This window comes from Lycorma delicatula, chromosome 4, assembly GCF_047948215.1.
Source record: "Lycorma delicatula isolate Av1 chromosome 4, ASM4794821v1, whole genome shotgun sequence".
NCBI classification, from domain to species: Eukaryota; Metazoa; Arthropoda; class Insecta; order Hemiptera; family Fulgoridae; genus Lycorma; species Lycorma delicatula.
In genome coordinates, this window is record NC_134458.1 from 178338343 (window position 1) to 178357806 (window position 19464).

At 29.3% G+C, this 19464-nt stretch overlaps 1 protein-coding gene across 2 annotated transcripts in view; it reads left to right on the forward strand.

Annotated features, from left to right (window-relative positions):
* Prp8 (pre-mRNA processing factor 8) overlaps positions 1-19464 on the forward strand; it is a 108037-nt gene that overhangs the window by 44809 nt on the left and 43764 nt on the right. For both annotated transcript variants that reach the window (XM_075364769.1, XM_075364770.1), the window contains 7 exons: positions 5517-5633; positions 7780-7986; positions 9779-9942; positions 12828-12954; positions 13446-13638; positions 15994-16181; positions 18792-19030. In XM_075364769.1, the coding sequence (XP_075220884.1) occupies positions 5517-5633; positions 7780-7986; positions 9779-9942; positions 12828-12954; positions 13446-13638; positions 15994-16181; positions 18792-19030 (1235 nt within the window). The remainder of the gene's footprint in view (positions 1-5516; positions 5634-7779; positions 7987-9778; positions 9943-12827; positions 12955-13445; positions 13639-15993; positions 16182-18791; positions 19031-19464) is intronic.

Genomic DNA, 19464 nt, shown 5'->3' on the forward strand with positions numbered 1-19464 from the left:
ATTTTTTAAATTCTGTGATTTTTTTTCAAAACATCATACCATGCCTAAAAGTCATTCTTCAATTGGGAGAAATACAAAAAAAGCATGTATGATGAAAACTGTTCGTGCAGCAGAGACTGAAGATGAAAGACAGTCAAGATTGGAAAGCGACTGAATACACACAGCCAAATCCCATTTGACTGAAACAATTGAGCAACGGGAAATACGTTTAGAAAGCGACCGAATACGCACAGATCAATCCCGCTCGACTGAAACAACTGAGGAACAGGAAATGCGATTAGAAGGCGTCCGAACTCGCGCAGCTAAAGCCCGATTAACAGAAACAATGGCAGAACGAGAGGAGCGACTATGATTGACACGATCATGAACTGCTCAATCTAGGCGGGCATCAGGCATTGAATTGAAAGAATGCGCCTATCATTACGATGCCAACTATGATTATTCCGCTCATTCAAGTGTCGCAATTGGAAAAATGGACAAAGAGTGCCCATATTGTTCTGCACTTACATTCAAAAACGAATCACAAGGAATCTGCTGCAAGCAGAAAAGTTAAATTGCTCAACATTGATTTGCCACCTGAGCCTCTATTGTCGCTTCTATCAGGAACCACAAGTGACATTTTCCAGTTGAAAAAAGAACTTTGGAAACCTGGAAAACCAAAGCGCGGCCTGGCTGGGAGGTCCGGCGAAGCTGGGCCGAGCGGTTAGTTCCACATATAAGTAGTGCTTAGTGTTGTAATGGCTAAATCTTTTATTTGTGATGATCAAATAATTCTGTATCTAATCCTGAATCAGACATTGAAGATTCAGGGGAAATTAGTGGTAATGATAGTATTGTATTAGGTGCAAGTGATAATGACAGTTCTGATGCTGATGAAAATGAAGTAGCTGTACAGGTTGGACTGTACAGCAACTTTGTAAACAGATTATGATTTGTAAATAGCGATCAGTTTAGTGTATAAATAAAATATTCTGTGTTTGGAGTAAGGTAAGTTGATTTTATTTTTATTAGAAATTGTACTTGAATTTTGTATAGATGCTATTTTGTTATTTGGAATGTGGCATTTTGCTCCAAGGGGGCGTTGTTATATTGGCTAAATTTACGAGAGTTGTTCAATAAGTCCTTAGAAAAAGATAAATAAACAAATTATTGTGTGTAGATTTTTTTTTATTTTCCAACATAATATCCTTTTATTTCTAAGCACTTTTCCAAGCATTTCTCCAACTTTTTTAAGCTGTCCAAAAAGTAGGGTTTCAGAAGGTCTTCAAAATAAGCATCTGTTTGGGTGATGACCTCCTTGTTTGACATGAACTGTTGCCTGCCAAGCCATTTTTTCAAACTGGAAAAAAAAATCACTGGGGGCCAAATCCAGTGAATATGATAGATATTGTAATAATTTGAACTTTAATTCCATAATTGTGGCCATCGAAACTGCGCAGGTGTGCACCTGTGCATTGTCTTGATGGAAGAGGATTTTTTTCTTTTTCAATTGATGTTTTTTCTTGATTTCTTCGGTCAACCAGTACAATAACGATGCATAATACTCTCCAGTTATTGTTTGTTCTTTTTCCAAGTAATCAGTGTAGATGATACCGCGTGCATCCCAAACAACCGTGGCCATCACCTTGCCAGCCAATTTCACCATCTTTGCCTTTGGAGCCCATTTGCCTACAAAAACTCACTATTTTGACTGTTCCTTTGTCTCTGGATTGTAGTATTGTATCCATGTTTCATCCAGTTATGTATTGATGTAGAAACTTGTCAGGATTGCGTTGGAAAAGCGCCAAAACAGCCTCAGAGTCGACCACACAATTGCGCTTATTCTCCACTGAGAGCAAACACAACACCCATCTTGTCACAATTTTTTTTACACCTAATGTTTTGTGAAAAATTGAAACTCATTTACAATTTAAACTCATTTACCCAATTGTAAACAGTTGCGAACACAGGAGCAGATGTGCCATGAACTTCATCCAACTCAGTTTTGATTTCTTTCTGTGTTAAGCCTTTTAAATGTAAGTGTTTAATCACCACTTGAAACTCACTTTTTTCCATTTTTAAATAAACAGTAGCTTGTTGCTTTAATCGACTATGACAATGAAACCATGTGATGGATACAGCTGTAACTTTATTTGCATTCTAGCAACAAATGAAGCTTACTAAAGATACTTACTAGAAGCCATTTTCGATACTACGAACACCATCTCTTGTATTTTTTAAGAACCTATTGAATGACCTTTGTAATATGTTTAATAGGCAAAAATATTTTACTTATCAACGCAACATTTATTTTGTAATTAGGGATTCCACCTCCCCGTGGGTTATTTGTGACCTTTTGTATAATTATTTAATAATATACACGCCCAAACCAAGTTAAAAAAAATTGTAGAAATCTGTTACTGTTAGTGCAAATTACATATTTAAAAAAGTTAAGTATTATTAAGTAAAGTAAAGTATTGTTGCACAAGGAGAGATAACTTCAAAGGGAATGGTACCAGATTTTAATGTGGTACTTTTTTTATAGTTCTGATCTTGGAAGCTTTTCATTATAACCAATATGAAATGATTGTTTGCTCGATTGAGTTGTTAATTTTAGTAATTTTGGGTATTTGCGCTGGACATTTACTATAAATTTTATAATTTAATTATTGGGAAAAAAGTGTAAATATATATTTTTTTCATATTATAATTAATTTAAAATCTATCTATATATATATATATATATATATATTCTTTTTTTTTGAAAACTCAATTTATTTTCCTATTGATCACTGTGCTAATAAAATTTAATATTGAAAGGAATTTAAAACCCAGTTGGCAGTAATGACATTAGAACAAAGGAAAATAACATTTTAAATTTTACATCATTCCAGTACTGGACAGCATAATTTGCGTATTCATTCACGATAACCTCAAAATTGATAAAATATTACAACAACATTTACAACAAATTCAAAATTCACAAATTATGTAAACAATTTATTTTAGAGTAATTATAGAATTAAATACAAAGTGATGATGCAGGATCTCCATGAAAATCGATTCTTGGAATTAAGTTGAACTTATTTATTTACCGTGTTTTGATTGTTTAAATTTCATTTAATGTTAATACATAATATGTATTAATATTATTAATACATTTTTGCTTTAACTGGAATAAAATTTTTATTTTTGTATTTCCTCAATCGATCTTATCCTGGTAAAGATGTTTGAAACCTTTTATTAGCTTGATTTTATTTGTGTGTATGTGCGCACGCGTGCGTGAGCGCTAAGTGACTACTTTTAAAGTAGTTACCTTGTTTTATACCTTCATCTAATGGGATAATTTTATTTTTCTGGTCCATAATATATTGGTTTATGTATTTTTAAGAGGTTAATACCTCTCTAGAATAATAATTATCAATTATGAAAAACACATCATGTGCTAATTAATATTAGTTAAGGTCTTGGATCTTTTGAAGTAAACTGACAAGTAATAAATAATTTTTATTGTTACATTGTGTGTGTGAGGAGGTACCCAAAAATAACCAGAATTGTTAAAAAACAAATTGTTTTAATCACTTTTACGTGCTGAAGTTTAATATTTTTCAAGGTACTCTTTATGTGACTTAGTGGAATTGTCCTTTTGGTTTTCCCACTGCTGGAAACAGTTTTGGAATTCCTGAATAGGAACATTGCACAAGACCCCTGCAGTGATTTATCGTTGATGTCCTCCAAGATTAAAAATGCTTAACTTTTGAGTTAGTTTTTTATACCGAGGAACAAGAAAAAAGTTACACTTAGCAAGATTGGCTGGATAGTGAGAATTTGGGGCAATGGCCATCTTGTTTTGTTTGACAGAAATTGTTTGACACAGAGGGTGGAATGGACAGGGCATTGTTGTGTGGCAAAAATTCATCACCAATCTGTCACATTGCCAGATGACTTCAGCACATCCAGGTAGAAATACTGATTCACTGTTTTTCCAAGAGGAACAAATTCTCTATTAACAATCCACCTTAAAAAAAAAGTAAAAATCAACATTGTCTTCACATTTGATTTAGTTTGTCATGCTTTTTTTTTGTCTTTGTGAACTTGTTGATTTATAGTAGCTTGATTGTTGTTTCATTTTTGTAACATAACTAGCACCAACTGTCTTTGTTTGTCACAACTTGAGAAAAAAAAATTGTGGACATTTTTGAAGTAGGTCATTGGGTCCTTCAAACCATGATACATGTTAAAACAGCTGGCTTTTCTAATCTTGATCAAATAAGGCACAAATTTTGCAGAAACATTTTTTAACAGATGATCAAATCATCTGTTAAAATTTGGGTGATGGCAAGAACGTAAGCTGATTTATAGATCTCTTCAGTAGTCTGATGACGATCATGGTAGATTGCATTGTAAACATTTTCAAGATTTTCATCATTCTTAAGTAAGGGAGGTCAATCAGATCTTTGTTTGTCTTTTCCCCTTATCTGAAATTTGAAAATTAATTGTAGATATGGGTTTTTTTTTATACATAAACCTTCCTCTTTAAAAGCATTTTGAAATGATCACTACTGTTTCAACAGCTGTTTTCCCTTAGAGGAAACAAAATTTAATTCAGACTGTCTGTGTTCTTTATGATCATCCATCACAAAAATTACAGAACATATTTAACAAGCACTAAGAAAAGCAGACATGGAGTGCCTTATGAACAATGTAGAGCAGTGCCACTTAGCAGACAGTCACAGAATATAAGCTTGCTACACCTAGCAAATTTGCAGCTACATCAGGGTTACTTGCCATGTTCATATTCTGGTTATTTTTGATTTGATACCCCCTTGTGTGTTAGCTTATTGACCTCTAAATGTAAATCATCTGATTTTTTTCTTGATTCCTGCCACATTTGTGGCACTTTCTAATTTTATTCATCTGTTTTTTATCCTTTGAATAAATCTTGAGGCTGTTTTAATGACATGATGTTAGTTAGACAATTAAACATTAGAATATATGAGGTAAGGTAGACAAAAATAAGACTGGCTCAAGTAACGAGAATTTAATGCAAAAAATCTCTTTTAGATTAAAGGTACACTCAAAATTTAAAAGAAATTCTTAAAGATATTTTTATAAATTGTATTTTATGCGGTGAAACATGGAAAAATACAATAAAACTGCAGTCTTAGAATAAGTCTTTTTAATTAATGTTTTAACTAATGTAATGTCATTTGTTGGAAACGTTAGAATAAACCAATGTTAGATATGATGCCCAGATGAAAAAGATTTATTAGATTCAACATTTATTAATTTGTTTGAGACTTATATCTTGCTTCCTTTTGTAACACTTTCATTTATATTTTTAACATCTATATATCTACCATTAATTCAGACTTTAAAAAAAAATTAGTTTTAATTGTAGTTATTTGAGATCTCAATGTTTATAGTTCAGTATTGATAAAAAGAATTATACATATAGACATAGAAATTATCCTTTTATATAGTCCTTATAGTTAGGTAATATGGGTTATAATTAGGAGCTAATTTCTATTTTTCAGGTCATGCATGACATTGTTGATATGATGCCTGAAGGCATTAAACAGAATAAGGCCCGTACAATATTACAACATTTGTCTGAAGCATGGCGTTGTTGGAAAGCAAATATTCCTTGGAAGGTATGTATTTGATTGAAATAATAAATTATGCTAATATTATTGTAATGATTATTTAGTTTTTATATTCTATTAATTCTTACATTTACTTCATCTATATTGTAAGGAACAGTGTATAAATTGCATGTTGCTTATTGAAGTTCTTTATAAGCTGAAGTGTATAGCATGAGTACAGATTTATGTTCAGAGATCTTTAGCTGAAGCTGATGTAAATAAAAAGGATATATGAAGAAAATAGTTTATAAAAAGTCATTCATGTAGCTGTTTAAATTGTAAGTAATATTTATTAGTAGATTGAAGCAGTAAGTATCGAACCATAAAAAAATAATGTAAAATTATTTTAACATAAGTACAGAAAAAACTGATAAAAATTGCACAATATCAAAGAAAGACTGGTTGAAGAAGAGATGCAGTAAGATGGAGAATAAGATACTGGAAAGGAAGATGTGGCATATAGAAAAATCAGAAAGAACTTTTAGGAAAATGAAGATGAAGTGTATTACTGTCAGAGATGTAGGTTGATGTTAATTGTTCAGAGGAGAAGAATTAAAAGATTGCTGGAGCACAGAAAAAATGTACAGAAGGAACAAGTTATCTGATCAAGCACTATGGGAGAAAAAGAAATAGTTGATTTCAGAGAAAAATAAAGCTAAAAATGTACATTATATTTGCTGAAAATGTACTTGACAAAAAGCAAAAATGAGTTAAAAGAAATTAATATGAATGATATGGATTTACTGTTGGGAGAGAAATTCAGTTTGAAAATAAAAATTCTAAAACAATAGTAATGAGATGTGTCAGAATGGAGAGTAATGAGGAATCAAATATTAACATAGGGGAACACACTGTACCAATTATAAATATTTTTCATTTAGGAAGTAAGAGTATAAAAAAGGATGTATGATGTAATAGACAAAAATGAACTGGCACAAGTAAGGAGTATTTAATGCCAAAAATCTCTGCTAGTTTAAATGGTAGACTTAAAATTCAAAACAAATTCTTAAAAATATATTTTTATGGATTGTATTTTAAGTGACAAAACATGGAGAATACAGTAAATGCCAAGATTAAGATAAGATGACTTAACATTTTTACAAGGGGACATTGAAAATTAGGTTGAAGGTTGGAAAGTGCATATTATGATAGGAGAGAGATTGTGGCATGGTGAGAGAGATTGTGGCATGGTTTATGTTGAAGTTAAAAGATGAGCATTGAACAGAAAGATCAAAAGAACATAAAGCCAATCGAATGCCTGATAACTCAAGAACAAAAAAATTTTTTCATACAAAAGACTCTTTTCATGAGGAAAGATGTTAATAAAAAAGGATTTTATCTTTTCAGACTTGTGTTTTGTTTTTTACTGTTGAATTATTTTTGTTGCACTAAGTTCATTTTTGTTATGTGGAGTTGTCTTTTCTTTATTATGTTTACTTCTGTTAATGTTAACAATTATTTTATTTTTTAATAGTGTCTAAGTGATCACTATTGTCATAACCCCTAAAATGTATCATGCATTATCTAACTTTAGTAATCACAGGAATTAGTTGTTAAATGTGACAGGCCATTGATGTCCCTTTTCTTTTTTTATTTCTTGAGATGTCCCATTCGTTTCAGTCATCAACTGATAAGGAGTGAATTTTTAAATCATATTTCGAACCTAATTCTGTGATTAATTATTACAGAAAATATTGTATATGACATAATGCTATATGTTGTATGATTTAAAAATTTTAAAAATAACAGAAGTTGAATACAATTTCTATTTCTACAATTTCTACTTCTGATATTAAATATGGACTAACCCACTAACTGCGTTAGTGAAAAAAGTATCTTAAGGTATTACCACTTATTATGTGAAAGAAAAACAAATAAAAAAATTGTTTGAACTGTGATGTGCATTGATCTGCATGATGATTTTATATACGTATATCCTACATCAGAAGACATTGGCCAAATAGTGTTAGTAGATTATTCTGTGAGTACAGTGATAGGAGATTACGAAGTTAAATGCAATCTTAAAGACTTATCATCCTACCAGATGAACATGTGTGTAATCTGTATGCTTTTATTATTATTATTTTTTTAAAATATGAAATTAAGAAATTATCTATCATACTTATTTTTAATTGTTAAATGTTTTGTCTTGTAGGTTCCTGGATTACCAACCCCTATTGAAAATATGATATTACGTTATGTCAAAATGAAAGCTGATTGGTGGACAAATACAGCTCATTACAACAGAGAAAGAATAAGACGTGGTGCTACAGTTGACAAAACGGTTTGTAAAAAGAACCTCGGTCGTTTGACACGTTTATACTTGAAAGCGGAACAAGAACGACAACATAATTATTTGAAGGTAAGTAAATGTATGATATAGATTTGTTTCGTTTAGAAAATTAAAACCTGTGTAAAATTCACCAATTGTAGGTAAAATCTATAATAGGAATTTCAGAAAATAGCATAATTTTAATTCCTTGAAAAGGTAAATTTCTTAGTACCATCTGTGATAATAATGATGGTGATAATATTGGAGTTTATTGTTGGAATCTTACATCTAGTTTATGTGCTAGTTTTGGTAATTGTATGCAATATGTAGTCTATTACACTCATACCTCAATACTATGGATCTTCCTTCAATGAATTTTGGAAGCAGTGAACAAAATCTGGAGCAGCCAACTCAGTTTAAAAGTCCCATGTGGTATGGATGGATCTGTGACAACACTGGACAGGAGCTGTTGTTTTGAGAATTGACTGCTGGTGGACAGGCAGTCATTTTGTTTACGTCAGGGTAACAACACATGTAGCTCATTGTTCCATGGTTTTTGCACTTTTTTTTATGTACTGTTTGAATTATAATTTTATATAACCATGCCATCTGGAGGAAAAGTAGAAAGATATTTACAGTATGTAGTATGTATGATATGGTACACTCAGATTGGATTGTGTGCTTGATTAAAGTACAGTACTGTATTTATTCCTCTTGTCTTTTATACTGTAATTATTATTAGCTGCTTCTAATGTAATCTAATCAGACTAGGTTAAAGAGTGGTCATTCTTATATATAACATTAAATCAGTTTAAATAAATCTGAAATTCCTTGTTCTTATTAACTCTCCGAAATTTATCTTTTTATTTTTTTATTAATATTTTTTCAATAAGTCATTAAGTTATTTTTTAATAATTTCTTGTGAATTACTATTGATTCCTATTATTTCTATATTATTTGCTGTTTATACGAGAAATGTGATTGTTGTTTACAATTAGAGATGTTGTCAACGTTGGAGAAATTGTTAATAATCGTAATTTGTAGTAACCATCATACTCAGTAAATTTCTTACTATCTGATTTAATAGTTTTATCAATGTGTATATTTGATTACATTTGTTGCATTTAATTTTATTAAATTTGTTATAATCTTGGGGCTATCTTATAATGATTTTTAGTAATTTTTTTTTTGTTTAAATACAATAGTGTATTAAAAAAAAATGATTAATTTCAGTTCTCCAAAGTGAATTATTTGGATACTTATAAGTAAAAGTATATATATATATATATATATATATTTTTGGTACTGTAAACAAAAAATAATATCAAAGTAATAGAACTCAAATATAATTCAAAGTAAAATTTACATTGGAAAAATATTACTAGAAAAATTTTGAAATGAATTTGAGCTAAATGATAAGAAAATAAAATTTCTGGGTAAATACATATTTATGTATTTATATATATATATATATATATATTTATACACACACATATATATACATAACTCTTTTATACAATACAGTTATATACATAACTCTTTTTTCAGAGTTAAATATACTTATTTAAACTGGCTGAACTGATTTAGTATAAATATAAAGCCTGACCATTTTTCAACTTATGGTAGGTAAGATCTTTAATTTAAAAATTTTACATTGTTATATTCAGCTAGTTCTTCATATTTATGTGTTTTCTGTATTAATGGTTTATAATTGCTGAATTTGGATTGAATTCCATGAAAGCACACGGTGATTTTATTCTAACTGTGTTTTGGTTGTGTAAATTAAAATTCACTGTATAAAACAGAACGGGTTTGGCGTAGAAGTGGAATATGTTAGAACAGTTTTTTATCCTATTAACATATTAATTTTACTTTATTTCAGGATGGTCCATACATTTCACCGGAAGAAGCAGTTGCTATCTATACAACAACTGTTCACTGGTTAGAGTCACGTAGATTTGCACCAATACCATTTCCTCCATTGTCTTACAAACATGATACAAAATTATTGATATTGGCTCTTGAAAGATTGAAAGAAGCGTACAGGTATGTTGTTTATGTGTACTGTTTCATTCATAGTAGATTGATGTTGAACATTTCCTAAAGAAAAATTATTTGTTTGTTTTTAATGGTTACATAGTAGGACTTGGTAGTGCTGTAGGTGATCTGGCACATGAATTAGTCACTTGTTAGACAGAAGTAGCTGTACTTATTAGTTACAAACTTATAAATATCTTATTCCAGGATTATTAGGGAAAGTGAAGTGTGAAATGTTTACCTTTACTGTCTTGTCCCGTGAAGGTGATATATATAATTAGGGATCCACCTCTGATTTGATGAAATGTGGAATATACCTTATTTAGGATCTAAGTTATTTATTACAATTGAAATTATTCGTCAGAAACGCCTTTCACTTGAGTTACATCCCTTGTAAGTTGCACATACTATCCCTAAAAATTTTGTTATTCATCAGTGTACAAGTGTGTATAATATATATTGTATATAATTTTATTTTTAAATATAAAATACTATTTTTTTATTATTTATTTTGTTTTTTTTTATGGAATTCACAACACTTAACTCGATGTAATGTAATTTTTGTAGCATATGAAAAATGTCATGCCTGACTGGGATTTGAACCTGGGACCTCTAGTTGAAAGGCCGAGACGCTATCACTCGCGCGATGGAGGCTGAAATATACATTATTTTTGGTCAAATAATTATTTATTGTGTATAATTATGGACTCTGTATAACAATCTACCAATCTAATATTTAAGGTTAATCAGACGAGGTTAGCAAGTGAAGCGAATATTAGGTTATGTTTACATCATATAAAGTTCAGTTCGTGGAATTGTTAGTTACCTAATCTAACCTAACATAAACTTAAACCTTAAACTTAACCTTGACCTAAACATAAATTAACTCAATTAAATTTAACTTAAACCAGTTACATACTTCATAAATCATGTGTATTATATATAGCGTAACTTAACTTAATTTAGTCTTAAGTGAATCTAATCTTATTCTTAACTTAACTTACAGACCTGACCAAAATTATTTAGTCTGAAAATAATGAATATTACACTTGTACAGTGTTGCATTATGAAATTTTTCGTGTGGATACTATGTAAATTATGAGGAATGTAACTTGGGTGAAAGGCATTTCCTCTAAAATTCAGGTGATATTTAGTTCTATTTTTTGACATCTTCACTCTGTTCAACACAGGGCCTAGTTATACAATGAAGATCATTAATCTTAAAGAAAGCAGCTATGATTGCTGTCTCTTGATTTTTCAGTTGCTTCAAAGCCATAATATTAACTGTGACATAGTGTAAAGCAATAAATTAATGATCTCTTTTCTTTCTGTGAGATACAATGCATTTTGTGCAGTGTCTGCACTAATGGAGAAGTCGTGTAACTTTTTTAAATTAGGCATATCAAGAAAGCCTAAATGTAAATTGCATAAATGTACGCGTAATATAAATTCATCCCTTAAATACTGTTAAGATTCATTCAGTTTCTTGTTTAATAGCTGAACTAGATAAAAATGAGATACGATCACCAAATCACAATGTTCAGTTCATTTTTATATGAAATGCAAAGATATTATGGAAAGCACATATGATGATGAAAAACTGGACATTAGTAATGAAAAAAATTTAATTTTATATATATAATGGAAATTTAAATTTCACTGACTTAATATGAAACTTAAAACACTGAAATTTATATTTACAGTAATGCATTCTAGGTGTAGAATAATTTGAAACTGTTTTTAATGGCTATTACTGTTTTAAATGTTTATGTAGGCATATGGTTGCTTTTGAGATGGTTGCTGCTACATCACATTAAAAAAGAAAGTGCCAGTTGTGTTAGAGCTATTGCTCTAACTTTTCATTCTTTTTTGTTATTACTATTTCCTCCTGCACATTCTCTGTAGATAGGCTCTATGGCATTGCTCAAGCATTGGCTCGTCATCTTATCTTCCAGACACTCTCTTCCAAGGGTTGTGAAATTGCATTATTTCCTATCTCCAACAACTTGATTTTATCTTCTTGAGTGTTTTTTGGGATTATCTTATCTTTATAGGCTCAGTGGGAGCGGTAGATGTACTTGGTTGCAGCTTCTAGCATTTGGCCTCCTCAGCTTCCTTATGTCTCTTACACTCAGCCTTGGACATTTTGTTTTTTTTTTATTCCTTTTGATTCATTGTTTCTTCTCATTTTTTTTATGGTAGGCTTGAAGTTTCTTTAAATCAGGATATTGAGACATTTCAGAAGCTTTCACAAAGTTTTCAACTATTTTATAATTTTTCATCTATCAAGTCAGACTTTGTCATAAATATTGATAGATCTCAGGTCGACAAAGCAAATAACACTTCATGGTATGTGCTATCATGTTGCAATCCCAAGTTATAATTTTACTGTCTGCACCGAGTGCCAATTTCATCACAAAATGGCAGACTCATGTCCTGCTCACTATTGCATCTTCTGAACTTAAACATTATTTCAGTAGACTCTCCAAAGAGACTACTTAAGAGAAGAAAAAAAGAAATCTTCCTTTCAACTTAGATGTTATATTTTTGTTAGCTTTTATAGTTTTGATATTGTTAGAACACTGATGAAATATTTTTTGGAATGATGGATTTTTCTGAGGGATCCAATATTGCAATGAAAGAGTAATATTTTTTGACATAAAATATGCCTAAGCATATTTTGTGTAAAACAAATTTAGTAATCTGTCTTCCATTTATTTTAAAAAAATAATATGAAATGAAAGTTACATTTCTAGTAATCTTTATCAAATGATTAGAAGAAGACTGGTGTCTATTTTGAAGTAGTGATTGCTATAAGCAGTCTTGACGCTATATAAAACACAATTATTCCTTTATGATAATTCTGATTTTATTTTAATTTTTCTGTATTTTAGTGTAAAGTCCCGGTTGAATCAGAGCCAGAGAGAAGAATTAGGGCTAATTGAACAAGCCTATGACAATCCTCATGAGGCTCTATCACGTATTAAACGTCATCTGCTGACTCAGCGTGCTTTTAAAGAGGTTTGTCATTTGTTAAATGCTATATTTGAGTATTTCTGTCATTTAAACTTTATTTATGTACTGCTTTTAGCTTTATTAAAATTTTTTAAAAAATTTTTATTAGAAAGAACATGATAACTTCTTAAGTAACATTTAATTTATTACTTAAACCACTAGTTAAAAAGTATTTTAATTCTTATAATAATTATTCTCTGTTTTAAATGCTGTGATGAAACGCGTAGGGGTCTGAATTCGACTTAAATATGTGGGTCGATAACTTATACAGCAGAATTAATTTGTCCGAGATGAATTCTTTCTCTGTATTAAGTTAAGAAATTGCATGCTTCTGAGCATTATTCTAATTGTTTTTCATTTAATTTTTATTGTTTTAGATGAATTAAATATTGTAATCATAGTTTAATCTTATAACTTTTTTAAGTTTGTTAATTTTTTCATAATAACCTTGTAAGTTTATTGTGATCTAAATTTTTATGGTAATAATATATTTTTAGGTTGGTATTGAATTTATGGATCTTTACTCACATTTGGTGCCAGTATATGATGTTGAACCACTGGAAAAAATAACTGATGCTTATCTTGACCAATATTTGTGGTATGAAGCTGATAAACGACGTCTATTTCCACCTTGGGTGAAACCATCTGATACTGAACCGCCTCCTTTACTTGTATATAAATGGTGTCAAGGTATTTATTTTAAATTTATTACTATTAATGTTTTATTAGAAGAAAATAATAATATTTTTACTTAAATTGATTATTCTGTTATTCTAAAAGAAAAAAATAAGTATGTTTATTTGTTAACCTGTTGACGCTGATCTCTGTATTTTGTACGGACTCAACTTTCATGTTATGTCGCTGACCTCTGTAAAAAATACAGTCTAGTGCATGATGTATTTCGCACTGCCCACATGTCCTGAAGGTCGAAGTTAGAGAGAATTTGACTGTAGGATTACAGCTGATGTAATGAACTTCAGTTTCATATGTCAGTAACCCTATTAACATCATTTTTATTTACAGTAATACATTATTATTACTAGCATAAACTAAGACATAAAATCCCAAACACCATCTATTATTATATGTTATTCTATCCTTGTTAGTCTTTAAGTTTCAAATAATTGTAGAAGATTTATGATCAGCAAATATAGCAGCATGTTCATAAATTACACAGTACTTTATAGGGCATACAGATATTCCAAGGATGCATGTATTTTCTTATAAAATCTGCATGACACTAACAAAGCTTGCCTGAAATAAATTTATTTGAAGGTTGATCTTCAGTTGGATGTGTGTAAACATAGCGAAAAGCATGTACTGTATTTTCTTTTCTACATAATACTAATGATAGCGTAAGGCTGTAATAATTTTTTCGTATTGTAGAATTGAATAGAATAATAATAGATCGAATGTAGAATTGTTCATGCATTATATAATTAATATTAGGGATAAATAAAATTAGTCATTTATATGGTAATTTTGAATAGTTTTCATAGGATAATAGCAAAAAATAAATAATAAGAACAGAATAATAGCCATTAATTAATGATATTAACAATCTATGTCCTTTTCTGTGCATAATGGTAAAATTTCATAAAAATCCCACTTTTTTGGCTGTATTATAGAAGTTTTAACAAAGATGTGCATTTTGTACTGAAATTTTTTAAATCTCCTCTGTCTGGACTGTGGTTAGGGCATTTAAATCCTTTGGCACCGAAGGGTTAATGAAATTGTTTTTTTGTGGAAACCAAAAGTGAAGTAGATTAAGTGTTATGTTGTGTTATATGACATCATGTATATATTGTTCAGATAATAATTTTATTTTAAAATAAACAAGAAAAATCTGTAATAAAATTACATAATGTAATCTATGTTACTTAGGAATTTATGCATTAGAACAGTGCAGTGTTAGAAAGGAGCAAATTGTTAGCTTATATCTTGAGATGGCTCACGTAGTGATTCTTAGCAAGATTCAGAAACATTTTTTACAGAAATGTAGATTTCACAGTGAAGTTTAGTTTGCATCTATAAGAATCATTCTTGGAATAATGTTAATAAATTTTTTTTAATATTGTAACATAATATATTACTGGGAGGACTAGTAATAAATATATCAGTATGAAGTTTCTCTTCATACTAGTTAAACTAGTTATAGTTTAACAACTTATAGTTAACTATAAATAACATAGTGTTAGCAGCATAGTACAGGTTACAGAATTTTATTATTTAAGTAGTAAAATTACAAAGGATAAGGTAAAAAATACAAATAAGGTCTACCTTACGTTAAATAACGTAGATATAAAAAGCAGTTTGGTTCAAGCAAAAGTAAGCCTTGATGCCGAAAATACGTTTCCAGTGTGAAATAGTAGGTCTAAGAGTAAGGAAAAAATCATTAAAAATGTTTGTGTAGAAGGTATTGTTTTGCGGTACTGAAACATGGAAAACCAGAAAGGAAAATAATAGAAGAGGTCTTTGAAATGCTTTGTTACAGGATAATATTAAAAACCAATTTGTTCTGAAGTTTGAAATGAAGAGGTTTGATAGGATTAGGAAGAGTAGAAGATTTATATGTGTATTTAGAAAAAAACAGTTCATATACTCTGTTTTATATTGTTACTTGCTTACTCAGCAATTCCAGAACCGGAAACTTCATAGGATTTCCAAAAGATATTCATAGTTTTCTTTAAATTCATCAATTTTCTTCTTGATGCTTTAATTTATTATTATTTTTTAAAATTTATTCTATGTTATGGTTGTTTTTCAAGTAGTTTTGGGAACATCTAAATGCTATGATGAGTGGCGCAGGGGTCCTGAAATCGACCAGTAATGTGGGTCGACAGCTTATATATATGAATCTGTTTGTCTGAGATGAACATTCTGCTATATGTTGCTGGATAAAGCCTCTACTGAGCATATGCACTTATATGTGTTATTTTTTTTTGTTTAATAAATTAAACAGTTGTTATAAATTGATATGATTTACTGAACTTAAGTTTGTGTATTGAACTGATATGTAATATTAGTCATTATTTATGGTTTCAGGTATTAATAATTTACAAGATGTTTGGGATGTAACTGAAGGAGAATGCAATGTTTTGCTAGAATCAAAGTTTGAGAAAATATATGAAAAGATTGATTTGACTCTACTAAATCGTCTTTTACGTTTAATTGTTGATCATAATATTGCTGATTATATGACAGCTAAGAATAACGTTGTAATAAACTACAAGGTATGTCATTGAAAACTTTTATCACATCCTTTAGATTTTATGTTTGCAGTTGTAGGTATTAATGATGTATTAGGTAGAAATGTAGAAGTATTTTCATATCAACAGCAGAGGTTGTCAGACATTTGTCAGTGAACACATCACATTCAGTTGGTGATAGACAGTATATTATACAATAAAATGTGTTACCTAAAATGATACTACATAATTTTCTGATTATAACTTAATTTTTCTATTTGAACGTTTGGGAATGTTGATGGGATTTACTACTATTCATACTTCTTTTTTTTTTTACTTTGTTATGTTAGTTTTATTTATGCATTAGAACAGTGCAGTGTTAGAAAGGAGCAAGTTGTTTGCTTATATTTTGAGATGGCACACTTAGTGATTCTTAGCAAGATTCAAATAGAAACATTTTTTACAGAAATGTACATTTCACATTGAAGTTTAGTTTGCATCTATAAGAATCATTCTTGGAATAATGTTACCGTTTTTTTATACTGTAACATAATATATTACTGGAAGGACCAATAAATATATCAGTATGAAGTTTCTCTTAAACTACTAGCTTAAACCTACTACTAGTTTAACTATTACTACTACTACTACTACTACTACTACTACTACTAGTTTAACTAGTTGAGAACAGCTAGTTTAACTAGTTATAGTTTAATAGTTTAACTGTATTAAACAATGATCATTTGTTTAATATTTTATATTAATTTTAATTACTTATAATTAATTATATTACTTTTCTTCATTATATTACTTTTTCAGAGTAAAATTTCATGTATTATGAAATCCATTGAACCTGTAACATTTATGAACAAGATTAAACATTTTTATGAACTAGATATCAAGAACTTTTGTAGGTATACTAAAAACATTTAGTTCTATCTGAAAATCTGGTTTATCCGTGTTGAACTTTGTAAAACTAACAAATATTTGGAAAACATTTTTCTTTAAGCAAAATAAATGTTCAATGAAATGCAGTAAAAATGTTATTTCCAATAACAGTATAAACATAGTATTTTATCATTTTATATTACATACATCAAAACTGCAAATGATTTGAAAATACATATTTTGTTTATAAGTACAATGTAATTTACAGATTTATATATATATATTTTTTTTGTATCTATTATGTGGCTGCTGTTCTAGTTGATGTGATTGTGCAATGAGTCACCTTATTCCTGTTCAGTTGTACCTTTGGCCAATCAGTGTCTTCTTTAATATGTTATGTGCAGATTGCTTTTATTTTCCAAGTTGTTATTTTTATTTGTAATTAATAAATTCAGTTATAAATTCAGCTGAAAGAAAAAAAAGGTTGTCATCAGCATCCAGAAAAGGCTGAAGGCCTTTTCTAGAAGGCCTTTCATATTGATAAAGATGAGATCGTTGTTGATGATCAGTGGTAGGAAATTAATTTCTGCAGTTTGTAAGTGGAAGAAAAATTATGAAATATCAAAGATTTTCTGCTAAAATGATTTCTAAATATAGTACTAAATCATATTATATTTATATATAATGTTATTCTAAATTATTACATAATTATACATGCATTTAGATAGTGGAATAATGTGTACGAGTATATTTATTTTTTATTTAGAAAATAATTCAGACAGTAATGATAATTTCTACTACAAATAACAATAGAAAAAACTTCAGTATAAATCCATTAATAAAGTATAGTTTTTCAGTAGTTTAGAGAGTAGTCTTGTCTTGTGTGGTGAAAAGACATTTAATCCTTGATTGAATTAGTTATATTTTAATATTAATAGGATCGCCATTTTGTTATTAATTTAACAGTTTCAAATTAACAGAACTGTGTAATAGATAGCTGGGGACCTCTAGGTTACCATATGAATTAAATCCCAATTGTGATAAGTTTGGTATTCTGTAGTCTTAATAAAATGTACCAATAACTTTTTAACAGTTGCTTTAAAAAGGGATATTGTCCCTTTTTACTTAGTACTTCAGTTCTTGGAAAAATAAAATACCTAATCAATAAAATACCTCCACATATATGTACAGTATATATGCTTTATATATTTGTGCTTAAAAAGCACAAACATTAGAATGCTAACAAATTCAAACAATTATGAACACCCATAAATACTACAGCAGAACAAACAATCCTTTTTATGCTTATGTTTATTGATTGCATATTTCATATTTATAAAACCATTTATAGTCATATATAACATTTTGATTTAGGTTGTTTGCCATAAAAATGCCTGGTAATTAAATGGTCACAGATTTATAGTGTTCACAATATTGCTGATGCTTTGTTTTTCTTAAAAAATATGTCTTGCATATTAAAAAAAAAATTATTAAAAAAGTCATTGATTTGTATTTGTATTTGTAAAGTTGTGATTGGCTTGTTCTCCATTGATAAAAAGATGAGTTGTCTGCTAACTCAATTATTCATCTAACATTGTTCTAAAAATTATGATATTCACCTAAGTAAAGCTGTGAGATGTATATTATCTTATTTAAATAGTTATTATTCTAAGTATAAGGATTTCTGAATTAGATATTAGGATCCTCTATTAATTTTTATTGTTTTTTTTTTTTGTAACTAATTATTGAAATTATTTTTTGTTTTAGGATATGAACCATACAAACAGTTATGGAATAATTAGAGGTTTGCAGTTTGCATCATTCATTGTGCAGTACTATGGTTTGGTATTGGATCTGCTGGTGCTGGGTCTGCAAAGAGCATCTGAAATGGCAGGCCCTCCACAAATGCCTAATGAGTTTCTTACATTCCAGGATGTAGCTGCTGAAACGGCTCACCCGATAAGATTATTCTGTAGATATATTGATCGTGTTCATGTTTTCTTCAGGTAACTTAATGGATTTTTCTTTCATTACTTAATTTTATTATTTGATAAAACTACAGAAATATTGTTGTACTGACCAGGAAAAAATATTATTATACAGGGGTTTATTGTAGAATTAAGTTAAATTCTACCTTGAAATATGTGATATATTGTTTATTTTATTCTTAATGATCCCATGAAGTGTAAATAAATTCATTTAATTTTAAAATAATATACATTATATATAAAAAGCAAATTGCAGTAGTACATTTACTACGATTCTGCCCATTTCTCAATTATCTTAATGGCTATGTTACTCGTGCTCTATCATTAGCGATGAGTTTGAAGCTTAGCAAACCTCGCCTCTTAACCTTGAAAAGATTAAAGGTTAAACCATAAAAATTAACCATATAAAGGTGGTCTTATATTATTCCTCAAAAGGTTTTCTATTAACACAA